General features: G+C 43.9%; 1 protein-coding gene across 1 annotated transcript in view; it reads right to left on the bottom strand.

The window, feature by feature from the left end:
• The window catches only part of LOC144784640 (macrophage mannose receptor 1-like), a 765,034-nt gene that overhangs the window by 329,130 nt on the left and 410,007 nt on the right, over nucleotides 1-25,897 (bottom strand). The window contains exon 16 of the mRNA XM_078663569.1: nucleotides 6,719-6,760. Coding sequence (XP_078519695.1) covers nucleotides 6,719-6,760 — 42 coding nt within the window. The remainder of the gene's footprint in view (nucleotides 1-6,718; nucleotides 6,761-25,897) is intronic.

Below are 25,897 nucleotides of genomic sequence, written 5' to 3'. Positions count from 1 at the left end.
GTTGGGGTGGTCACCATCTTTAAATTATTATTACTACGGTAAGAAGAGGAGGCTTCTCCAAGAATAGCTAGTGATCTACTCGTAGTTTACCAACTACCCCCTTAGTAGCTCTACTGTGTGCAGCCCGGCCTACTACATTAGAGGCATTTGCTTGGCTTATTTAACATTTGTGTAGCAAAACTGAAACACAACGAAAATGTGTGTATTTTCAGAACTTTTTTCAGAAATATATGTTTGGAGAAAAATGGTTATATTTGCAATATACACTTAAAGCTGATATTTTAGTGATAAATTATGGGGGTGGGGCTTATTGCTCATGTTGTTATCTAGGTACCAAAAGAATTGCCGCAGTGGCAGGTATATATTACCAAGGTAGATGCAATCCAAATTGATAAAGCCTTGTTCACATTACTGCTGGCAGCCCTGCCTGAAGCAATGGGGTGACCACTACTGACAATTTTGTACGTGGCGGCCACTAGTTTAACCGTGACTTATATGCTCACTGTTATAACACTAATATATTAGTAGCTCAGGATGATTTTTATTGAACAGGAGTATCTCAGTATATACAGAAGGTTAGAGCCCCCTGGACTAGAGAGTACAGCCTCTGGGCACAACAATGCACCCAGCCTGCACCTTCTGTGCTCAATGGGGGAGGGGAAGTGTGACAGTGCATATGCAGCTGGACCTTCAGGATCATTCTACGCCAAACTACTGTGGATTTATGGTTTTGTGGCTCGTTAATAGCAGGTGTCACTGGGTTTGTGTGAATCAGTGTCCAGCACTGGGGCAGAGGTTGGGCTTCCGTTTCTGTGACACTTTCAAGGTCGATAATAAATGGACAAGCGACAGCACTAGTGAGCCCATTTTCCATCCAGAGATGCATTAAGAATAGCAAGTACTGCATGCACAAGCAGCCTGGGGATGTAAGGTAAGCTCTGCTGCCCCTGCAGCGCAGAGGGGTAAAGTTCTCCCTCCCTTTTACACACTGTAATATATGGGATACTTGGGAGCCGCTCATCACATTTCGCGGGTGTACCATTTTCTGTTATGCCATGGGCACAGCTCCCCCCCCCCCCCAATCTGGAGCATTGTGAGTTTGGATTGTCACTGTGTACGCAAGCACACCCCTGGACTCGATCATTAGGCAGGTGCCTTAGATTGGAGACTGATACAATGCCAGTGAAGTATTTCTTCTGAGTGTCAGAGAGGAAGAGGGGTGGGCATTGGACTGGATAATCAAATCACTATAATCCGCATAATTTACAAAACTACTGTTTCTAACAGAGTCTATTAAAACACTGACATGCTAAAGATGCCCATATGTGTGTGTTCGTATGATATATGTGAGAAAATAGCTGTTGTTTAATGAGGAAAAATGATCTGAGTTCAATTTGACGAGGGGCAGGATTTTTTGTTTGTGTCTTTTTGTATGTGTGGAAACTGTAAGTGTTTACTTTGTCAGTTGGTTTTAAGATGTGCAAGGCTAGAGCTTTGGCCCTGAGCTCGTTTGGTGCTATTTCGTAGCAGGCTTGCATGTGCACAGATATTGCAGAATCTGTCAAATAAAGTTTCAGAGAACCAACATATCTACAACGTTGTGCTGTTTTAAGCACTGTAACAGTGCTGTTATCCGTAATCCATTTCTTTTTTTAGTATTAAGACTGTGCTATCCCTATCGGGAGATTCGAACCTGTGGAGAACGTCAAATACTAAGAGAGCATTAACTCTCCTTTCCCTGAGCACAGAGATCCCCTCTCCTTCCCACAAGAATAGATTAGGCTGTAGTGTTTCTCAGGTGTACCGCATCCTGGTCAAATTCCGTTGTTAAGTTTCCCTATTGCTGCGACCTGTCCTCTCTTCCACCCGGTCCATTGATTCACTTCTTACGTCACTGACCGACAGGGTTGTTCCATTGCTGCAACAACCCAACTCTCAAAGAAAGCTTTCTGGACCAAGAGATACTTCTCTGACAAATTTGGTGTAATTGTGTTCAGCAGTTCAGGCTGTAGCCGCGACAAACGTTCCCTTTGGAAATTAACATGGAGAACACATGTTTTGGGATCCCAGGTTGACGAATCACCCCGAAACTTTCAAGACAGGAGCTGACCGGAGCGCTCCATTAGTTTTGAAAATGTTGGGAATATTCTTCAAACTGCGCCAAAGATATTGACAAAAGAAAAAATGCGTTTTGAATAGAAACAAGGTCCTAACTATAATTACCTACTGGCGACCTATGTTTTTTCAGTGAATTTCTCATATTTTTAAATGCTAATTACTAACTATAACGTTCCTGAAACCTACGGTTTCTTCAATGAATTTCTAAGGTTTTTAAATGCTAATTTATAACTATAACAATGTAGTCGCGTTTCCAGAGTGGTATAGAAAGGAGGCTGGGCCTCCAACCAGCGCAGTGGTATTCCGCTGCGTAGGACTTACAGAAGGTATCAGGAGGGCTTCTTGGCCCCCAAAGTCCTTCAGGAGTAAGGTGGACTTCATTCCCCCAACCCATAGTGTACCAGGAGGTATGTTTACAGAGTGGTGGAGGAAGGGGGGCGTGGCCTCCGAAGACCTCTTAGCAATACCACTGTGTGGGACTTAATGGAGGTAACAGGCGGGGTAATTGGACGTCCTTGGGGGCTAACTACCCCTCCTATTACCTCCAGTAAGTCCCACACAGCAGCATTGGTAAGTTCTCATAGCAGGCCACAGCCCCATTGCCCACCATTCTGCAAAAGCGCTCCCTAGTGCGCTCTTGGATGAGGATTAAAGTCCCCTTTTAATGCTGGGGATCCTTAGGGGCCATCTAGCCTAGCTAACACCTCCAGTAAGCCCCAGATAGTGGGATTGCTGAGAGGTGGACACAGGCCACGCCCCTTTTCTGCACCACTATGCAAACGCACCTCCTGATGCACTCTTGGTTGGGGGAGGAAGTCTCCGTGCCTCCTGAGGGTGGCCATATGTTTATGTATATATATATATATCTTTTTTAATGAAAGGAGGGGGCCGTGCACCCCCCTCCTGAGGCCTTTTTTGGTCCTGGGGACCCTTCCCTGGCCCGCTTGTGCCACAGGAACCTCGGGTGTAACTCTCACTTTGGGGACCGCAGGGGGTGCCCCAATGCCCCCGCAGTCCCTGCCGACTCCCCATCTCCTGCGGGAGCCGGCATTGCTTTTGGGAAACGTGAGCTGCTGACATGCAGCTCCCTTTGTCCAAAAGCAATTCTGCTTTGTCTCATGGAAGCAAGAGCAGGCTTCCTGTTCTCACTTCCACAAAGCAAAGCAGTGTTTGCTATGACAGGGCGGGAGCTGTGCGTCCCGCCCTGCCATAGCAAACTGCAATGTTCCAAGGGCGGGCACCACGGGACATTGCTGGAGCCGGCCCTGGGGGGTGGCCGTCCCCAGGGCCAAGGAGGGCCCAATCCCAACATTTACATATACCAAGGTGTTTTGGTAAATCAGGGGGTGCAGAGTGCCTCTAAGGATGATTCAGTGGATGAGTGATTGACTGTTTAAGTGAGTGCATAGGTGCCCCAGTGAATGTATGGATGAGTGACTAGTTGTGTGAATGTCGGTATCAGTCTGTCAGTTGGTAGTTGGCGTCTAAGTGGCTGTATGGGTGAGTGATTGGTTGTCTGAGTACCTGCATTGGTGTCTGAGTGTCTGTGTAAGGGTGTGTGTGACCTCCTGTATGGATAAGTGAGTGGGTGTGTCAGTGGTTGTATGGGTTTGTGAGTACATGTGTGAGAGGCTGAATATGTGAGCTAGTGTGGTTATGGCTGTTTGGGTGAGTGAGTGGGTGTATCAGTGGTATATGGGTTAGTAACTGGAGATGTTGAAGGCAGTGTAGGTGAGTGATGGGGTATATGAGTGATGGTATGGGTGAGTGAGTGAATGTGGAGTGGATGTATGGGTGAGTGTGTGCTTGTGTCAGTGACTATATAGATGAGTGAGCACATATTAGTATCTGCATGAGTAAGTGAGTGGGTGTTATCTGTATGGGTGAGTAAGTGGGGGTGTGATTGACAGGCATTGGTAAGTGAGCAGGTGTATGAGTAGCTTTATGGGTGACTGACTCGGTGTGTGAGCAGGGAGGCATTCCAATGGTGGAGTATGGGCTTTCCCTGGAATGGGTGTATGACTGGGTATGTCAGTGGGTACATTAGTGATTGAGTGGGTATATAAGTGGCTGTATGGGTGAGTGAGTGGGTGTGTAAGTAGATACTACTTCAATCACTAAGAAAAGCAAAGTACCAGATTTAAATCTCGGCTTCTTCTTCCCTCCACTGCGCAGATTCCAAAATTCAAGACAGTGTAGAAGGTGGGGAATACGCCAAACATGTGGCACGGTACGCCACCAACAGCAGCCTGCCAACCCACGCAGGGTCAGGATCAGGTGGTAGTTTTCTCCATGTGAATCTGAAATGGACTGATGCAGTACAAAGCTGGTGCTGGAGCGACGGATGTATGACGATACAACGCGAACATTTACAGCACATACCTTTACAAGGCAGTTTTTACATCGCAACATCCATTGCAACACATGTTTTTACAACGCATACCATTACAACGCATATTACTTTTAGGGCAACAGTAGGGTAAGTGTTGGATAGTGTAGGGGTAAAAATGACTATTCCCACTCCAGTGAGTGCAACAGTAGGGTAAGTGTTGGATAGTGTAGGGGTAAAAATGACTATTCCCACTCCAGTGAGTGCAACAGTAGGGCAAGTGTTGGATAGTGTAGGGGTACAAATTACTGTTCCCACTCCAGTGAGTGCAACAGTAGGGTAAGTGTTGGATAGGAGATGGGTAAAAATTACTATTCCCCGTTACCTACCTTATATTGCATTGTAATGACATGCTTTGTAGTGACATGCATTGTAATGACATGCGTTGTAGTAACATACAATGTAATGGCTGCATTGTAATGGCATACGATGTAAAGGTTGTTGCATTGTAATGATTGCGTTGTAAAGGTAGTGAGATGTAATGAATGCGTTGTAAAGGTTGTTTCCCGGAGAGACGCCTCCTAGCTCACAGCACAAAGTAGCACCACTTCTTCTTCAATGGGACCAAGAAAAGACCTGGGGATGGCTATATTGACCTGCAGCTATGTGTGGTACGCATGAACATTCCTGGGGATGTTCTTGCTGTTACTAGTCACATGCATGGTTTCTTCAATGTAGCCCTAGGGATTTTTAAGGTACTACCAGGCAGTCATGCAGTGCGTCTGTAGAAAAGAGGTAATCAATGGAGAAGTGTGGCTCAATGGTTAGAGCGGCAGACCCTGATCCAGAGGTCTAGCCCGGGACCAGGGTTCAATTCTCCGCCTCGGCGGGTCTTGGGCTCAAAAATTCCACGTACCTGATAATTCTCGCCTCGGTGCCGATTCCAATCATGGAGTCCCACTCTGCAACTCTGGGCAATAGCTTTCTTAATCTCCACAACGGCCCCCACAACGCTAAGGATGCCTGGTCTCCACCTTGGGGGTGCCCAGGAGTGGACACCTCACAGGGAAAGCCAGGATGGGTTCCACAGCGGTATTTGTACAAGCGCCTTGAGACCCTTGCGGGTGAGTAGTGCGCTATACAAGTATCAATTTACAATTTTACATCAATGTGGTGCTGTTTGCACCTCCATGCTGAAATCTGATGATTCCCTGCCACCCACTCCATGATAGATCCACCTCAGTAATCAATCACTAATACTGGCGTTTGTGGGAGATGGTATAAAGGTGGAGGTACTGGCATGGAATCAGTGTCTCCGCCATTGTTTGAATTAGGTTTCAAGAAAACACAATACAGAATGGTTCAGAAAAGTGACTGTCTGCTGATGAAAATTACATTGGTCATGCATTGCACAACCCTCAATCAGGCTCTGTTACTCTTCTGGCTGTGCTGTGCTCCCTTTTGATCACATGGTATCCATATTTTTGTTATGCTAACTACCCTCATGCATCACTCCTTCCACTCCAATCCATACAATGATGCTCAAAAAGTCTCAACTTTTGAATCCCAATCTCATCCTATAAACCTACGTCTACATTACGCAATGGGTTAGGGCAAAGAGATGTTGAAATTGTGTAACCTAAGACATGTTAAGTCAGAACGAGGTACTCTGGAGGATTAAGCTTCCATGTAACACTTCTGGCTGTTGTGAATTGCATTGGCTCCCGTTTCCTTTTAAAACTAATCCTGTTTATAGATGGCTTTTGACCTTAATAAGCATTGGTTGCGCCATGGAAAGAGGAGTACAACTTTCTAGCACACTCTCCTTTGGAGCACTTATGCGGAATTCAAGGGCTGCCACTAAGCAACCGCCCAAAATTACTTCCCATTGCAAGAACCTTGCTCAATGCCCTCGAGTTGTCAAACGTCCATGGCAGGTTTCCACTCTTTGCACCTTGGATACATTCATCTGTGAGCCAATCAATGAAGATTGTGGGTTTGAACTTTGCCAAAGGTGACCCAGCTCTCAACGCCTGCATCCTTTACTATTGATATGGTCCGGGTAATGGAGCAGGATTTTTCTTTACAAGCACTGACAAAGCATGAAAGCTGGCAGCATGCTACAGATCTATTGGATTTGTCAATGCTTATATTCCCCTCAAAGCAAAATTATTCTATAAACAAAGCATTTAATGATCTGTGATGCGTGAACAAATAAAATAAAGAATTACCAAAATGAAGATAATCCATTAAAATAAACAAAGTGCTTACCTCGATTTGTTGTGTTTGTTGGTTCAGGTTTTAATGCCACACCTGTTGAAATAAATTGCATCCTTTTAATTAATTAGAAAATGTTCAGTAAGCATCAATAGAAATAATTTATAACACATGTTTCAAATTTCTTCTGACACATGGATTGAGGCTTAATGCTCTTTTATTACGCACTCTGGGCCTGATTACGATGTCGGTTGGAAAGGCTCCAAACGGCATTCAAATTTTCCTAAACAGTGTTGGAACCTATGTTTCTGACTGACACAGGAACATTTCCAACTAATTACGATAGAAGTTAACAGGTTCGGTCTTTTGGATTCGGGTGCGTCCGGCATTCGGAGACTCCAATTTGGTCGGAGCCAAATCATACATCTCTTTGGATCGCGTTTCCGACTGACGTACAATGATGTCGGATTTGGATAGCCTTTCCAAATTGCTCTGTCGACATTGGAATGGCTGTCAGAAAGTGACTTTGGGGGCCTGTAGCAGGACCCAATTCACCCAGAGGCCTCAGGTGGGGGCCTGTGGGGGGGTACCCACGGCACTCTCTTTACAACCATGCACAGTGTGGCAGGCACCATGGGGTGCCTGCAACCGGGTGCAAGGTTTTCCGCAACCACGCCTTTCTTCAATTGGAGCCTGTGTTGTCGGTCAGAACACAGGCGCCCATCAAATTCAATGGGAGACCGACCGAACGGTGTTCGTACACATCGCAATTGGTCGGTCGGACTTGCCGAACCCGAATCGGTCAGAACCGATTCCGACAAGGAGTCGGTCGAATTGCTTTCCAAATGACATGGTAATCAAGCCCTCTGTGTTGGCTTCATGTTATCATTAAAAAAATCACATCTTCTGGTGTAGAAAACTTCCAGTTTCTTTATTTTGCAGAACGTACAGACTGGAGCATTGAGCAATGTGAACTGCTGGACCTTCCTGCTTTAAGATGGTTACATATTGGCACTTGTTTGCAATTGTTAATGTAACTAACACTGCTGGTGTACAAACGTTCATGTTGGTGTGACCTCTTGATTACTTATAATCATAGGTATCATCTGAAGGCTACTCTTGGTTGTGGATGAGCAGTATTGTATTGTATTTATGAAAGCATTTATATAATGCTTACTACCCCAAACAAGGCAAGCAAGGTACCCCACTCCCTGTCAAAAAGTCCAGTTTTAGAGTGTTTTAGTATAAGCAAGGCCTTCCATCATGCATATAAAGACCTGGGTGAAGTTTTGTTTAATTTAAAATCATTTCTGTCATTTGGCGTTATATTTGTTACTCAAAATGCACAAGATTACGTCATTGCCCCACGTGGCATAATTGAGATGCATCTGTGTAGAAATCATATCATAGGAGCAAAAAATAACATGTTCAAGCAGACCACAAACAAGATTGTGACTCAAACCTTAAGAGAGTAAGGGCCAGATGTAGGTAATTCCTATTTACCGACTCTTAAATACCGACTCATACCGAATCGGTATTTAAGAGTCGGTAAATAGGAAGGAGGCAGATGTAGGTAAAAAATTACTGATTCTGTAAGAGTCGGTATTTACTGAATCTGTAAATTCCGATTCGGTATTTCACATTGATTCCTATGGGCCTTGAAGCCCATAGGATTCAATGTGAAATACCGATTCGGTATTTACAGATTCGGTAAATACCGAATCCTGCAAGGGTGCAGGGGGTGTCACTTTGACACCCTCTAGCACCCCAAGTACAGGCATGTGTGCCATGTGGCACACAGACATGCCCTAAGGGCATGTCTGTGTGTCACATGGCACAGGTGTGCATGCACAGAAGTGCATGCACACCTGAATTCGGTATTTTACCACCCAATAGGATTGGGTGGTAAAATACCGACTCTTAAGGGCCTGTGGCACTCTTAGGAGTGTCACCTACATATGGATTTACAGAATCGGTATATTTACCGATTCGGTAAAATACCGAAGTGGTAAATTTACCGAATCGGTAAATATACCGATTCTGTAAATTCAGACCCACCTACATCTCAAAAGCCAAATACCGGTCGGTAACGGCCGAAATCGTCCATTACCGGCCGGTATTTGGCGACCTACATCTGGCCCTAAGTTTGTACATTTATATAGCATGGTTTATCACCCGTTTGAGTCTCCAGGCGCAGTCCATGGGCACAGGGAGATTAAGTGATTTGCCCAGAATCACAGGCTGTTGCACAGATGGAGAGACTCAACTCCGAATCTCTAGCTCCCGAGTTGGCAATTTGGCCACAGTCTCTCCCTAAGAGAGGGAGAATCATGATGTGATGAATATAGAGGGTTCAGAAGGGAGTTGGCTTAAGGGGAATTAGAAGACTAATTAAAAAGTTATGTTTAGTCTAAGAAGGTTTATTTGGTGCAAGGGCGGGAAGGACTTGTGAGAAGGAGGAAAGGAGATTTAAGAGGCAAATCTGAAGCACAATCATACAGGTGTAAGTGGATTCTTTATGATTTATAGAACTATCTGGTCGGCTTTTTAGGGGGAATGGACTGGGTGGACATTTGTCTCATTTACAAGTAGCCATGGCTACCTGGCATGGAGGATAATTCTGGACATGACTGTAAATAATTCAGGACAAAGGGTCTAATTCAGGACACAACGTCAGGACAAACAGTCAAATTTCAGGAAAAAATAAGGACAAAAGTTCAGTTTTACAAACACATCCAAGGAGAGGCCAAACCTCACAACTTTATCAGTGCATGTATTACTATTTTCTACATAGCACTATTTATTCACAATTGTTTTCTTCTGTTTGCCTCTAGGTATGCTGCGTTCAGGTGACAGATTACGTCCTTGTTCAATAGTAAATAAAGGCCCTTGAGCATGTCAAGGCCATCACCCCCTACCCACATTTACCCACTCTATCTTTGAGAGAAAGCAACAGCATCATTTTGATTATGTTTCTAAACATTTTTTAAAGATTGGCAAACAGTTTGGGAAACAGTAATTTAAGTAACCTTCTCCTAGCATAAACAAGTTGAACAAAAACAACTGGCTCACCTCAACCTCCAGTGTACTCTACACATAAAAGAGAATACTGGGACAGAGAAGATAATATGGCACAGTCTAACACCTAACATCAGTATGCGAGGAACCTATAAATTGTCTGTAATCTTACAGCACTAGAGTCTTCATCTGGGACTCTACATGTATCTCAGAACCTAGGCCTACCAATAAAGGAGGATTAAAGAGGTGGAACAAATAAAGACCGTATGGGAGGTCCACATCAACTGATTCTAAGGACTGTTGCTAAGAACTGTATGAATAAAGAAGAGAAGAACAAGGTGGGATAATTCCTAAAATCAGACAGGATGGGCCGCCATGAGTATCGAACAATATTTTATATCTGGGGGTTGTCTCAGCAGAGAGGAGAGAAACAGAAGAGGCACTTTTAAGAGGTTGAATAAGCAACACCCACCCACCTTGGCTAACTCTTTTCATGTAATGATCTATTGGTGTACTTGTGAAGGGTGAGCAGGAGCCAGACCCCTTATAAGGTTGTGCTGGGTAATAGCCCACTCTGTCCATGTCTCAAAATGGTACTGTAGCTCATCACAAAGTACCAAAGTACACATACAATCTTGCAAACCTTTGGGATGTAAATTACACATACAAAATGTAAAAACATGATAAAGATTTTAAAATGCAAGAAGTGTTTCTTTAACATATGGTAGTGTTTCCCCCTTTATATACAATTAGACACTGAATTGAACTGGGAATCCGTAACCTTTCAACAACCAGGGATTAATATTTACCAAACCCCCACTGATCTGCAGAATGGAAATCTGGGCAGGGTGACATGGTCCCTCAGAGCCCAGTTTGCTTTTTGGTCTTCTCTTTCACTTTTAGTAATGGCCAAGTGGCACTAGTAAAGATGGTAATGCTACCCCAGTTAATATATTATTTTGCAAACCTTCCCTCGTTCTTTCTTTGGACACATCCCAGTTCTAATTTGGGGGCTGGGGCGCTGATGAGTAGCTCTTTCCACTCTAAAGCTACTTGTGACTGCAGGTGTATTAGCCCTTCTGGACTTAGAATTCTTTTATTTATCTGCACAATGAGTGGATCACTGGATGTCTGGCCACCCGCTGCATGAGATAGGGTTTACCCATAAAGAATTTAAGGAGGACTTACCACATTACTCATTGTCTCCTACTGACCATTCTAATAAACATGGGTCTTCCCTCTTGCACTGGATGGCTACCCTCAGGGCAGCTCCATTAGTGACATGCTGCAGGCCTCTGAAAATTGGGTATTTATTTGTTGACGACAAGCAACTAGAATTCCAAACTCTTATAGAAGACTACAACCTTCACCGGGTCAACTCTTTACTTATGAACACCTTAAACAATCATTAAATGCCCTATTTCATATCCACCATCTGGCAACAAGCCCACATGAGGTGTGTCAGACGCTCTATACTGATAAGATGGGTGTGCAGAGCTTTCCTGCAACATGGAGACCACTCCAAGGCTTCTCTCTGTACTACCCGGGAATCTGACATGGGCAAACCTCTGCACATTACGGACTGGTATAACATTTTGGACTATCCCCACAAAGTAACCCGTGGCTGCCATTTAAATTATAGTCATTTTAATATTTGTACGTGAGACTACCTTACATTTGCCTGAATTAACAAAATATATCCTTTAGCAGCTGCTGCATATCCTTGCTGTATTATATTAGATGCCAATTTGCTTCATACCCTTTAGTCTTGCCCCACACTCCTTTCATACTGGCAGAGTGTTCTCGGAGTGCTGTTAACTACGAAGGAACATGTACTAACAAATTCACCAGAAGTGGTCCTATTGGGTGTATTCCCCAGCCCGAAGTTCAAGAAACCCTCCACTAAGTTCCTCAACCTGACTTTTCTTCAAGTAAAACACAATATCACACTGCACTGGAAGGATTCACTTCCTCCAACTATCATAAGCTGAGCCTGGTCTCGCTCTCTTGGTTTCGATCTGAGAGCACCCTGTTACAAAGAGAAATGAGAAGGTCTGAGAAAATGTTTTATTGCACAGATGTGGGATATTTTGGTGGAGGGCTTTAAAGACTGCACCAAAGATTATATTCTCCCCCGCCTCCCAGTAAACCACCCAGACTCATACTCATGTTTTCTATGTAGTAGTTGTTCTTGCCACATCTAGGCAACAGCACAAGGCAGTGATCTAAGAGCTTCTATTTCTAACATGCTGTCATGATTCCCCCCACTAAATCACTTTCTTCTAAGCATCACAGCGTTCATACTCAGCTCCCCTATGCTGATACCTATCCTTACCTAAGGGAGCGGCACCTGGGTGGGGGGTGAGGAGGAACAGTTTACTATGAGTCAGTTACACAGCAAAAGTAAAACAATTGTGTGCTAACTCTTCATAAATATATGTAGCCCAGCACTGTTCTTCTGTAAATGTAATATGGAATCTGGTGCTACATACTTGGCTACTATCCCGCTATGTAACCTCTTTTGGCAAAAAACAATGCAATCTTTGAAAAACATATGGTGGTGTTTCAGTTTAGTACATTAAATCACAACAGTGTATTAACATTTATATGAAATCAAAGTTTCTCAGCATGAACATTAAAACATTCATCAAACCACCCTATTGACAACACAACAAGTGAAAAAAGTGCTCAATCATCTGGTTTCCCTTACATCATAGCTAATATTATTGTGATGGCAGAACATTACAGGTTAATAAAACATACAAGTGAGTTTTTTGTAGACAGTCCATCTTAAACTGAATACCTTGGAAGTTCTCTCAAATGTCACTTTGAAATAAAATAGACACACAAAGTAAATTAATTTGACTTAGATTACAGAATTTAGTCATGTAGGAAATTTGGAATTTGAACGCAGGCTTTCGAGACACACAAAGTGCTCTTAAGCCACTGAATAGGTTAATTTATTTTTCTCAGTCTCCAGTAACACCAGAAGACAGTGTTGTTTGTACAATTCTGTATGATGAATAGACCACAGTTTCAAATAAATAGAGATCCAAGGTTAATCTGGCACAATATATAGATAAGAAAAAGTTACATTATGAAGGGAATGCAGGACATCATATGCTAATATCACTAGCTTTTTTAGAAATTAGATGGATATTCAATACTGTGGTCGAAGTGCATTGAAAAACATATGGATACCGCAGTGGGTACAGGCTCAGTGAGAGTGAAGGTGGAATCAGAAGTGAAGCTAAAAAGAACAAAGTAACTACATATAAAATAAGCAAGCGGATATGGTACACAGGGCCCGATGTAGGTAAATCCTGATTACCGACTCTTAAATACCGACTCATACTGAATCGGTAATTAAGAATCTGTAATCGGGATGTAGGAAAAAAGTCGGAAAAAGTTACAGATTCGGTAACACTCGGAAAATGTAATCGGTATTTACCGAATCGGTATTTTCCGAATCGGTAAATACCGATTCGGTAATACCCATTCATTCCTATGGTCCTCCTGGCCCATAGGAATGAATGGGAATTACCGAATCGGTATTTTCCGAATTGGTATTTACCGAATCGGAAAATACTGATAGCCTGTACCTTTGCAGTATCTCTGGCTCAGTCAGTTGGAAGAGCGTTATCCTCTGCCTGTAGACCTGCTCCTCCCTTCTCCATACCCTTTCTCCTGCTGCCTGTAGCCGTAGCCGCCTTGCTATGACGTAGAATCCCGCCGTTCTGCTTGCACTGTTGCATTTTGGAACCTTCTTTTATAGCCTGCACCTGGTTACCACCTGCTTTCAAACCATGGTAAATACCGACTCTTAAATACCGAATTTAATGGAATTCGGTATTTTTTGGGTTTCCTACATCTCGATGGACATTTTTTACCATTTCTTATTTACCGATTCGGTATACGAGGACTCAGTAAATAGGGATTCGGTAAATACCGAATTGGTAGAATTCCGACTAATATTTACTGAATTGGGAAATTTTTTAATCCTACATCTCATTTTCCAAATACCGGTCGGTGACGGCCGAAATTACCGAATTTCGTCCGTTACCGACCGGTATTTGGCTACCTACATCTGGCCCACAGTTCCTTAGAGAGAGAGGAAAGGAAGATGCTGTGTCGCTCTAACGCCCTAACCCTCTGGTGGAGACAGGGTGCTCCCACTTTGGGATTTGTGGCCCTCACACACCCAGATGGGTGTCTTGCTTCATCATAGGGCATGCTCCTTGTCAGGCCAGCGCTGCAATGCCTGACAACCCCCCTTAAGGGGCTCTTTATCGGAGACCTTGTCGTCCCAAGCCATTGGGTCCAGTGTAGGAATAGGGTCTTGTGGTGTAGATGTAGGTGCAAGGTGTGAGGGAAGTGTGCAAAAAGGTCTAAAAGGAGGCACAGTGGTACTCCAAATCCCCACTCCTCCAAGCCCACTGGTCCCAATTAAAATCAGAAAATGTGTGTCACCACTGAGATAATGGACAGGTGGCTACAGAATGGTGGTAAACATGTTTCTTGCCTAATGTGTCTAGTCAGACGAAAGTCAGACATCATGCAAGAGAAACTCCTCCAGTCGTAATTCAGCAACGACAGCTGGGGCAGCAATGGCACAAGGCGTGGCTCACAACCACCTTACTTTGGCTACGAGGGACCTCCATTCCAGGGTTCACAACAGTTCTTCCCCCGCTCCTCAACACCCCCTTTTTTTGGCAGAGGCTGGGGCAGAGGCCAGGGCACAGTAGAGGAAATCACAAACGGGTATAGTGGCAAGATCCACCACAGCAATCCATGAAAACCCGGAGCCAGACAGGGAAGATAAACTGATTGTTAACCTATCAAAAAGGGCTTTGGCTGAAACAGAAACCAAGGTCCTCAAGAAAGGTCTCGGTTTTGTCCCTACTCCTGAACAGGATAACTTACTTGACACTTGTGAACTACACAATGTTTTTCGAAAGATACACCTCAGAGCGTTCTTTCAGGATAAACCAGAGCAAACACAAGAAGACGTTTGACTGTGGAATCCATCTGAGTTCACTCCCAGTGCTGGCCAAGTCCTGAATGAAATCCTGCCGTTTTGAACAGGCAGTTCTTAAAGAAGATTCCAGGGGCAAAAGCACCTCTACCTTCCACAACCTTTCTGCTGCAGAAGCTGCGTCGGGAAATGCTCTAGCAAACAACGCCTAAATCCCCATCAAGCAAGCAGACAAGGGTGGTGCCACTGTGATCATGTCAACAGTGGACTATGACAATGAATGCAACCGCCAGTTGGCAAACCGTCACTACTACACCCGCATTGATAGTGACCCCACAGGTGCTCTAACAACTCGTATCACATCAATGTTTTTCACTACCGAGACAGAAGGGTGGATTAGACGAAAAGAGGTGGATTTTTTTTATCAAAATGAACATAGGATACCCGATTTCTATGTCCTCCCCAAAATTCACAAAGGACAGAAATCACCACCTGGACGTCCCATTGTTTCCGGGATTGATTCCCTTCTTGAGCCCCTCTCACGCTTCAGTGACCACCTTTTACAACCTGTTGTTCAGAAGACACCCTCATTTACACGATACTAGGGATGTACTACGCCTCATTGAAAATATTGACACAGCCCCTGAAATCGATTTACTGGTAACGTTAGATGTGGAGGCCCTCCACACTTACATTCCGCAAACAGCGACATTGGAGGATGTAGAGGCTGCTCTCCTGGCAGAGTAATGGGGTTACCCTACCCTAGTGAATTTCATAATGGAATGTGCCACAATAGCCCTGACTGAAAACTTTTTCCAATTTAAGTAACAGCTGTACTATCAGACCCAAGGAACTTCCATTGGTATCACCTTCACCCCGAGCCTGGCCTGCCTCTACATGGTGGCCTTTGAGAAAAGGGTCATTTTTGACAGCTCCAACCCCTACACCAGTAACTTCTCTGGTGCAGATACATAGATGACATCCTGATATTCTGGAAGGGTGACATGGCATCATGTGAGGTATTCTGTGGCTGTCTTAACACCCTCAATCAATACCTCCGCTTTACATATACCATATTCAATAGATGTATTCCTTTCCTAGACCTGATGATCACACTAACAGGGGGCCAACTTAGTACCACAGTATACAAGAAACCCATGGACTGCAATAGTCTCCTCTTATACAGTAGTCACTACCCTAAAGCATTGAGAGACAGCCTACCTTTCGGACAGTTCCTGCGGCTATGACCCAACTGTAATATTGTCCTGGATTATGAAATCAAGGCTGACCAACTGGCACACAATTTGAGGTTATGCAATTACCCTACACACAACATTAACAAAGAAAAAAAATGGGCCTGCAACAACAACAGAGAGGCACTGCTAGAACTGAACCAAAGAAACACTGGAGATACCCTGATGTGTGTCATCACATTCACTCCTTACTCTAACAGAATCAGGAAGATCATTAAGAAACATTGGGGCATTTTGCAAATAGTCGAACTTACATTACCACCACGTTGGTTTACCTTTAAACGCACCAGGAACCTAAAAGACATCCTTGTCCACACTAGACCACCACACAGCATCCAGAGTGACCAACGTCTGTTGTGGGGTCTCCCTCCAGTGAAGGGCCATTTTACATGTGGGTCATGTACTGTGTGTACCCTGACAGAGCCGACTAAGGAGATCCAGTTATCCCCCGCGTTTAAATGGGTATCGAAAAATCAATCAAATTGTAACACAAGCAATTGCATTTATACCTTGACATGTCCTTGCAATCTATGTTACATAGGCATGACCACTGGGATAGCCAAAACACGAATCATGGAACATCGTAGCAATATCGGCTGCCACAAGCTCAACACTAAGCTCTGTTCACATTTTGCAGAGTAGGGCCACACAGGACCAGACAGTCTCAAATGGACAATCATAGAGGCACACCCACACATGAGCAGACAGGCCCTCTTTAGATAGGAACAATACTGGATTTTACATCTTTGCTGTGATCAAAATAATATGAATGAAGATATCCCCTGGAACAAAGAAAATAGATAGTCCACTACCTACATGCATGTGCCATCATGAGCTAGGGTGATATAAATCCTCATTCTCCACAGTCCTTCTGCCTGTCTGAGGGGACCCTTGAAAGCTAGGATATACTTGTTTGTGGGGGATGCTGTTTCTCCCCCTCCTAAGCTCTCCTCACATGTGACTCTTTTAACAGCCATGCCCTGTCTATCATCCAGACCTCTTTAAGGCACGATCCTACCTTTTTTGCTGTGTGTGCCTCTCCACTTGTAAGCCGCCCGCATGTATGCCTCTTTAGGTGAGCTGCCCATTTTGTGTGCCACCATTTGTGGGCCGCCCTCTTAATTGCCATAGTTTATCTTTAACGGGTCACTATCAGTTATTACTTTTATTGTTTTTGAGTTCGGTGCCTCTATTTGTGGGCCACCCCATCTATTGTCATAGTTTGCTTTGAACTGGTCACCACCAGCGATTCCCTTAACTGCTTTTAAATTGTATGCGTCTATTTGCGGAACGCCCCCTTTAGCGCCAAAGTTTGCTTTAAACTGGTCACTACCAGCCATTCTATCCACCTCTTCTGAGTAGCTCCTCATTATTCCCTCATACAATATGGCGCCCGCTTTTACCCTGCCTCTCGCCAATAATTCTCGCGCCGTCTGCGAGCTCACTGTTAGTCCCACCTTACCCGGACAGGCAGCTTCCGGAACACCTGGACCCACCCGAGTCCCGCATCCTCTCTAGGTACTTATGCCAGCCGTACCTCACTCACTGCACTCTCCCGAGCTGGTGGAGTAAGGGGTAGGTCTTCCGGCAAGGCAGCTGTGGCTGAATTGTGAGTACTCTCTCCACTTTCTATTTCACAAGGAAGTCGCCCCGTGCCCCTGTGGTCTTTTTCCATGCTGGTCTCATTCTGCTGAGACCAACAGGCTGCCTGTAACAATTTCTTGATTTTATGCCATATCTAAGACGTTAACGCACCCTCCGCCTGTTCCTCGAAGGAGCTAGTGAGCCACCCTAATTGGGTGAGTGTTTTGCTACAAATGTACCACAGTGGTTGTTTTACCACCACATTTATCTCAGTCATTATATGTGCTACACGTTTGCCACAATGATTCTTCCTTTTTCACAGAGTTTACCACTTATGAGTTCTTCTAACCACCTGTCCATGTAGATTTGCATGATGTCTCCCCAGAGGCTGTCTTTAATGGTGTTCATTATGATTTATGTTGTTTTCATTTCTGTTTTTTTTGTTTTAGGTTGGTCTAATAAGATTCCTCAGTGTTTGGAACACATCTGACACTAATACTGGAAACAACTACTGTGTAGATAGTATATACTTGGCCCTGAAGAATTGCCACATGATCCTCCAGACACATTAGGCAAGAAACATGTTGACCACTATTCTGTAGCCACCAATGTCCATTATCTCACTGGTGGCACACCTTTTGTGATTTTAATTGGGACCAGTGGGCTCGCTGATTAAATTGGATTTGGAGTACCACTGTGCCTCATTTTAGCCCTCTCTGCACAGTTCCCTCACACCTTGCACCTACATCTACACCACAAGGCCTTATACCCACACTGCACCCATGTCTTAGGACGAAAAGACCTCAGATAAAGAGCGCCTCATAGAGTGTCCGTCAGGCATTGCAGCACCGGCCTGACAAGTAGCATGCCCTATGATGAAGCATGCCACCCAGCCTGCGTGAGAGGCCCTCAAATCCCAAAGTGGTAGAGACCCTGTCTCTACCAGATCATTAGGGTGTTAGACTGACCCAGACTCTTCCTCTCCTTCTATCTCTCTAAGGAACTGCTAACCATATCCGCCTGCTTGATCCCCCGGGGGCACGTTTGCTGGACCTATAAGCACCCCTGGTTCCTCCTTTTTTATGATCAACATATAAAATAACACACACCTTAAATAAACAAATTATAAAAGTTAAACTTATCAGTAGGAAAAGCACTATGTTATGTTGTGAAAACTTTATTGGTTAATGCGTTTGGTGCAGCAGGGAAAGTCATGTGAATTTCTAGTGCTATGAGGTCCCTGAAAGCACTTTGAACGTGCAACTCATTATTTTAAACGTGAATTACACACAGTATAATATTGGCTGGCAGAAAATACATATACAAATTTACGTTAAGATAAAAAGTGCTTCTGAAAAAACTAGATTTCAATAATATGCAGATTATACCTTCTGCAAATTTTTTTTTATAACTGTCCATTTAAAGCATGCACTCCACAGCTCAGCTTGGAACACTCTTACAGTACCTCTCAAAAATAAAATATCTTTGCCTTCAAAAAACTTCAATTGACTACATCAATGAATGCCTGTATCGACTCCCAAGCAGCCTTTACATTTGCAGATGTATCTGTTGCGCACATGCGAATTTCTTTCAGGATCAGGCACCCTGGCAAGAAGGCTTGTTTCTAATCTGTCTGCCTCTCCCACGGGAACACAGCAGAGGAGACCCCCTCCCTTCCACCCCAGCTGGGTAATCTGAATTTTTGCAATCAACTTTTGTCCTTTAGCTGGAAGGCTCCAATTACGGACAAATGCCAACCGTTAAACCATCAATTACGGACAACAGACATCACGGCTAAATTACAGGGAGTCTGTGAAAATGATGGGTGGGTGGTCATCCTTGTGGGCTCCACAGGGAGTATGAAGCAGTAGAAGGTTATCTAATGGCGGATTGCCTTGCTGGTAGCCAGCGCTATCGGTCTTTTTATTCCACCTCGATTTTGTCAACATGTCCAGTGTATCCTTTTTAGACAATTCTGGGAAGAGCCTGCTCTATTTCTTGCTTTCCCACTTTACCAGGAGTGCCAAGGTTTAAGGCGGGATAATTACGATATCATCTAAAATCAGCATGGAGCTATCCCAAACATTGCCAAAACCAGTAGGTATGACTTCTATTTTTAATTATAAGACAGATCCAATGGCTCTTCCAGTTTTTGTTAGCACCCTCCCATTAGTATGAGAGACAGCTGCTAGGAGAGCTGACCAGCAGTGGCCCAAGAAGGGCAGGATGAGAGGGTGCACAGAGTGTGCTGTATAATCACAGTCCAGTGGCATGATGCAAATGAGCAGCAGGGAGAGCTTGAAGGCAAACTCATCCATGCCACAGGACTGAAAGAGTCTACAGTGCAGGATGGGTCTGCTGGAGAGGAGAACACCTGCCCACAAACTCCACGCCCAAAGTATCACGTAATCTCGCTGCTTGCTGCTGATCTCATGAGACTTCATGGCAGTTTACTTAAGGTCACAGTATCCTGATTTACCAAGGTGAAGATTCCACCTTAACATTACTCTCACATTCAAGCAAATTAACGGTGTGAATGAATAGCTGCTACAGAGAACAAATAGAAAAACGAAGGTTATATGTTTAAAATACAAGTGTCAGATAAAGATTACTATGACAAAAATATAATGATTGAATATGCTCTTGAGATGTAAATTAGTCCCTTGTGCATTTCAATGGGAGCAGTGTAGGAGAAAGGTTACATCAAAAAACCTAATAGAATAATAGTAAGACTAAAATACTACTCAGGGTTTAGCCAAATGTTCTTGACAATGTCTCGAGCCACTGGCTCAAAAGGGCTGAGCGAAGCAGGTCAATGGGCTGAAGGATTTTGACCAAAGCCCTTTGTTATTATCAGGCTGCCTTGCCTCAATTGAAGTCAGATCATAGGTAGATTGTTCCTTATTGGAACTTCTTGTGGGGTAAAAGAGAAGATACTTCCAGCATATGTCTAGAAATGCCACTATCTACTTGATTGGTTTTTAGAACGAGACACAAACATATCTGCATGCCAAAACTGCAATTTCTGAGCTTGTGATATCATGTTACTTGCATTGCAACAAATTGCACCCAATCTAATTTTCTAAAATCCAATAGTCCCTCTACCTTCTATCATTTTAGTATTTTTGTCTCAAAATTAACTCCTCCCATACTTCCTCCAGAGAAATGTGCATGGGAGAAGAATGTCACATACAAGCTGTACTTAATATGTAAAAAGAATAAGTTCCAGGGCTCAAGGTTTTATTCAGAAACGTGCAACCAGCATTAATGAAGGTTGGGATGTCGAATACCAAGTCTGCTAATCTTGATTCCACCTCATGCCTATTTAATACACCAAGAGACACTCCACTCCCTGCCTCTTTACCTCACTCTTTTAGGGTTTTTTCTGTCCCAGCTTTCCCCTTTTTGTCTATTTTTTTTTAGGTCGAGCCTGAGCCAGTACGAATGTGCTGCTCTGGCGATCTACTGTAGTAGAGTATGGAAGAGAAGCCCCCCCATTCTCCGCCCATATTTTCCATTGGCTGTCCTTCGTAAATGCTGGCTTCTGATTGTGTAATTAGCTTGTTAGTCCCTCCTTAGAATGCCATGTCTTCATGTGTAACCTTATACACACTTGGCATCTATATGGGGGATCTATGAAAGACAGAAGGTACTGATACCACAAGAGAATGCTATTCAAATAGAAGTACGTCTGGCTATGTGTGAAGTGAGGAGAACAAAGAATGAATGAGGGGTGGGTGCTGTGTGGAAGGAAGGGGTGGGGAGAAATTCCCTCAGGACATTCTTCATCATATGGGTTCCCTCCTCACACCGTAGTGTGCGCTACAACTCCCTGAGGGGAGGAGCAGAGGTGTTTTCTCAAAAGATGAGAGTTAGTGCACAGGTGAATGAGTGGCAGAGTGCAAATAGAGGGATACGGAGTGTTTTAAAAATGTCTGCCTGAGTCCACTGAAAGTTTATTTGGTGGTCACAGTGACATAGTTAATAATGCAAGAGGATTAGGGATTCAACATATATACCCTATCTGTAAGTCAACATGTTTCTGCCAACAGGCATTTGTCAGGACCTATATTTCCAGTCACTCTGCAAATGTGATTAAGTGCAAAAAAGAAAGAAAATGATACAAGCCACCACTGGAACTGTGTGGCTTGTTGTTCCAAAGTCCCTCTTCTTATCAGAGGGATATGTGAAATAATGAGCATATTGTCATGTGCACTCTCCAAGCTCTTGAACCATCTCATGGTGCACAGCTTGTAAGTAGCCGGCACCTCCGCTCATGAGATGACAAGCGAGAGTGTCATCTCAGTTCCAAGGGTGGCCATTGGTGTACTACCATGGTGTCGGTAAAGATACCACTCCCCAACATAAAATACCATTCCACATAATTACACTCCATAGCATACAATCCCACTGCACTTTTATTCAGTACACTCAATACCACATCATTACTATCCACATAATTCCACAACACTCCGTGCCACACAATTCCACTCCACAAATCCACTCCATGCCACACAATTCCACTACTAGTCAAGTCAAGTAAAACTTTATTTGATTGGTGTTTCAGACAATCATAAAAGCACATAAAACACACAATTCATCACACAGTAAAATTAAAAATATAAAATATGCAATTAATTGTAAATTTCATTCACTTTTATCAATACCCCTTAACTCATTGTAAACTAGATGGTTATATTACGATGCATTTCCTGTGGCTAAGTGCTTTCTTTAACCCCTCCCATGCTCATGACGAGCTCAGCTGGTAACGTGCCACGGTGGCCGTGTGCTCATGATGAGCTGAGCTCGTCATGACTGTTGCGCCGCGCCCACGCAGGAATAATTCCCATGCTGTGCTGGGCGTTCAATTGGACGGGCGTGGTAATGACGAGCTCAGTTCGTCATGAGCACACGGCCACCGTGGCACATGACGTGGCTCATGACAGCCCTCTCCCCGGCAAAGCGGGGAATTAGCCCCGCAGGGAAGGGGTTAAAAACATTGCTACCCTCCAGACTATGTGTTCATTTTCCAAGAACTGGAGTACAGTAAACGCAGGGCGACATTGTCTAATCCTCAGAGATTTTAAGATTGTAACAATCCATGTTGTCCTTAATTCAGTATAAAACCTACAAAATAGAACAACGTGTATGATGGATTATTCTGAATGGTTATCACAGGGACACAATTGCATTTCTCGTGCCTAGTCATTCATTTTTGGGAAACTTACAAGTTTATGGAAGATCCCAAGTCTGAATCTGGCCAATAAAAACCTGTCATAGCCACCAGATACCATTATTAAATAAGGTTGTATACTAACAAGTTGTTAAAATCATTTGATTGTGCCACACAATAGGCTTTGTGATCTCTGCCGATATTCTGAGTGTGCCTAGCAGCAAGAGGCCTTCTTTTTTAGCTCTTTTCTCATGATCGTAAACATAGTGCTAGGCTCAGTAAAATATTCTAAATGACCTAGATCACGCATAAAATCATGGACATACCTTAACCAAAGGATAGTTAGAGCCCAATCCAATTTTAAAATATCCAGTAAAATGTCCTGATTAAGCATAGTTTTTATCGATGTCTAGATTCTATACCATAGGAGAAAAGGCTCCATTTTTATGAGGTCAGCAATGTATGGTATACCAAACTCGGAATGGCAGACATATAATGATACACTTCTCGGTACTGCCAGAACATATTGTAGGAACGCATTTTCCACTATTTGTAAGGAGTACACGTCAACAGAACCCCAAACCCCTGCCCCATACATGGCCGTGGAGATACATTTTGCCTTATAAATCTGAATGAGCTCTGCGGACGGCCTCCTACCCAACTTTCTTGAGAAATTAGCAAGGACGGCTGTGGTCTTTAAAAGGCCAATTTTTTTGCTACCACTGCTTGGGTCCATCGGGCATTCTGATCGAAAAGTATACAGAGATAAGCAAATCTCTTAGTGAACACTATCTTCTGCTGAGACCTGCTATTAATATCTCAGATACAATGAAACAGGTATCCACTGGTACTGCCCTGGTGGCTGCTCATTCTTCCGGCGATATAGATAGCAGGTCTTATCTATACCCGTGGGTCATTTTGACTAGAAAGCCTATGTTCTAATCCTTGTGACTATGCCTGGATACCTGTTTCATTGTATCTGAGATATTGATAGCGGGTCTCATTTATACCCGTGGGTCATTTTGATTTGAAAGCCTATGTTTTAAATTTGTGACTTCTATTGAATACCTGTTTCATCTTATTTGAGATATCAACAGTGATATCTACTAACACTTGGATATCTTTCTCTATATATGAGTCTACATTACAAAGGTGTGATCCCCACTGGATATAGGTTGTAACCTATGACATCAAAAACGGGTCTTATCCATACCCGGGTGTTCTTATTTCTTACGAGTCCATACTTCTGCCTGGTTATCATTACTGGATTCTAATTTCTACCTTATTAAGAATTTCTTTAAAGAAACATTGGAATTACTGCTTGACTTTTTTGTGATTCTTCCTGAAATCTTTTGCCTGACCCAGAATTACGTGAATCCAACATGTGCTCATAAACGTCCATGCTTGATTGACCATGAAACATTTCAGCTCTCCAGACATCAATTGATATTTCTAGAAAGCCCTGTCGAACTTCCCGTGGCATTAGGGAACGAAACGCGTTGGCTGTGTGCTGGTTTTAACAAGGTTAAATAAAAAGAAGAACTTTTTTTGGACTACAAGAGTGTCTCCTGTTTGACTCCTATCAAGTGCACCTTCCTATTTGTATGGACTCTTAGATTAAATTGGCATCTCTTAATGTTGGATGCCGGGAGCTGTTGCACTTACCCTTTTATTGATGAAACTGTGGAATTGAAGTTTTTCAACTTGGTCCGCTGTTCTGTGCTTTATTGCTTTTTTGTAAATACATATCCCTACACTTCAAACTGCCGTGACCACACCTCATCATAAAGGTTTCTGAGGTGTTCACCCTAAGGCTGAAAAGCTATTTAAAACCTTTTGCATTCCCACTTGAGTGTGTGACATCAGAACTGTGTCATCCACATATAGAAGAGCAGGTATTGGGTGTCCAGTTATTGGAGGGAGGTGTTGGCAGTCTTTAATCAGTGCTTCGCCCCGGCCATTAATGTATAGGTTAAAAAGGAAGGGGGCTAGCATGCAACCTGCCTAACCCCCCTCCTTATTGGAAACTGGGCAGAGCACTCACCGTTAATACCGTACTGCACTCTCACCTTTGCATCACTGTATATCCGTCTGAGAAAGTGAATAGTTTGCATTTCAACTCTTATACCCTCGAGGATCTCCAAGAGCTTGCTGTGCCTAACACAGTCAAAAGCTGTGGTGAGATCTACAAAAGCGAAAAACAGCCTACCCTTCTTCACCCGGATATACTTCCCTATCATAATAGTTATATTTAAGCTCTGTTCGACGGTCCCTAGGCCCTCACGGAAACTGCATTGGATGTTGGATAAAACCTTGTTCTCCTCGGCCCATTCCTGTAGTTGTTCTAGGATAATTCGACCAACCCCTTTTATCAAGGAGTCCAACAATGAAATTGGCCTATACAGTCAGGCTCCTGGCAGTCCCCCTTTTTAAAAATTGGCACTATGATCGATTCCGCCCCAGTTGTTAAAAAAGGGGAAAACAGCTTCCAGTGGTTACCTGGGTTATAAGCGGGCCATAATGTGTCACATTTAACTTATATAAGTCTACAGGTACCCCATCCGGCCCAGGAGCCTTACCACCCAAGCTTGCTGAGATAGCACATTAGTTTTCAGCCAGAATGAACTGGAGATCAGTATGGTGGGTCAAAGGTGCCAGAGCAACATCCCCATGGTGTTGGGTATCTGGCACATCAGCTGTCCCCTCGTAATTATAGACCATGGAGAAATGCTTGATCCATTGTTCCTCTGTTATCAATCAATCAATCAATCAATCAGGGGTTTATATAGCATGCTACTCACCCGTGAGGGTATCAGGGTGCTGTAGCGGGGTCTGGGGGGAGGCAGCTCTGGATCATTCAAAGAGCCAGGTCTTGAGGTCCTTCCTGAACGTGTGCAGGGTCGGGGAGCATCTGATGTTAACCGGGAGCTCGTTCCAGGTTCTGGCTGCGATGTGGGAAAAAGCTCTTCGACCGGTTCCAGAGCAGAGGTTCCTCTTGGGTACGTGGAAGGATACTCTTTGGTTGAGGTATTTGGGTCCGATGTTGTGTAGGGACTTGTAGGCGTGGGTGAGGATTTTGAAGGTGACCTTCTTCTTGACGGGGAGCCAGTGGAGGCCTCGTAAATGATGGGTCATGTGCTCATGGCGCGGTGTCCCGAGGACGAGTCTGACTGTGGTGTTCTGAATGGTCTGGAGTCTGTGCATAAGAGTTTAGTTGATTCCGGCGTAGA

Source organism: Lissotriton helveticus, chromosome 10 (genome assembly GCF_964261635.1).
Source record: "Lissotriton helveticus chromosome 10, aLisHel1.1, whole genome shotgun sequence".
Taxonomy (NCBI): domain Eukaryota; kingdom Metazoa; phylum Chordata; class Amphibia; order Caudata; family Salamandridae; genus Lissotriton; species Lissotriton helveticus.
Note: the sequence above shows the minus strand (reverse complement) of the source record. Positions and strands in the feature narration are given on the sequence as shown.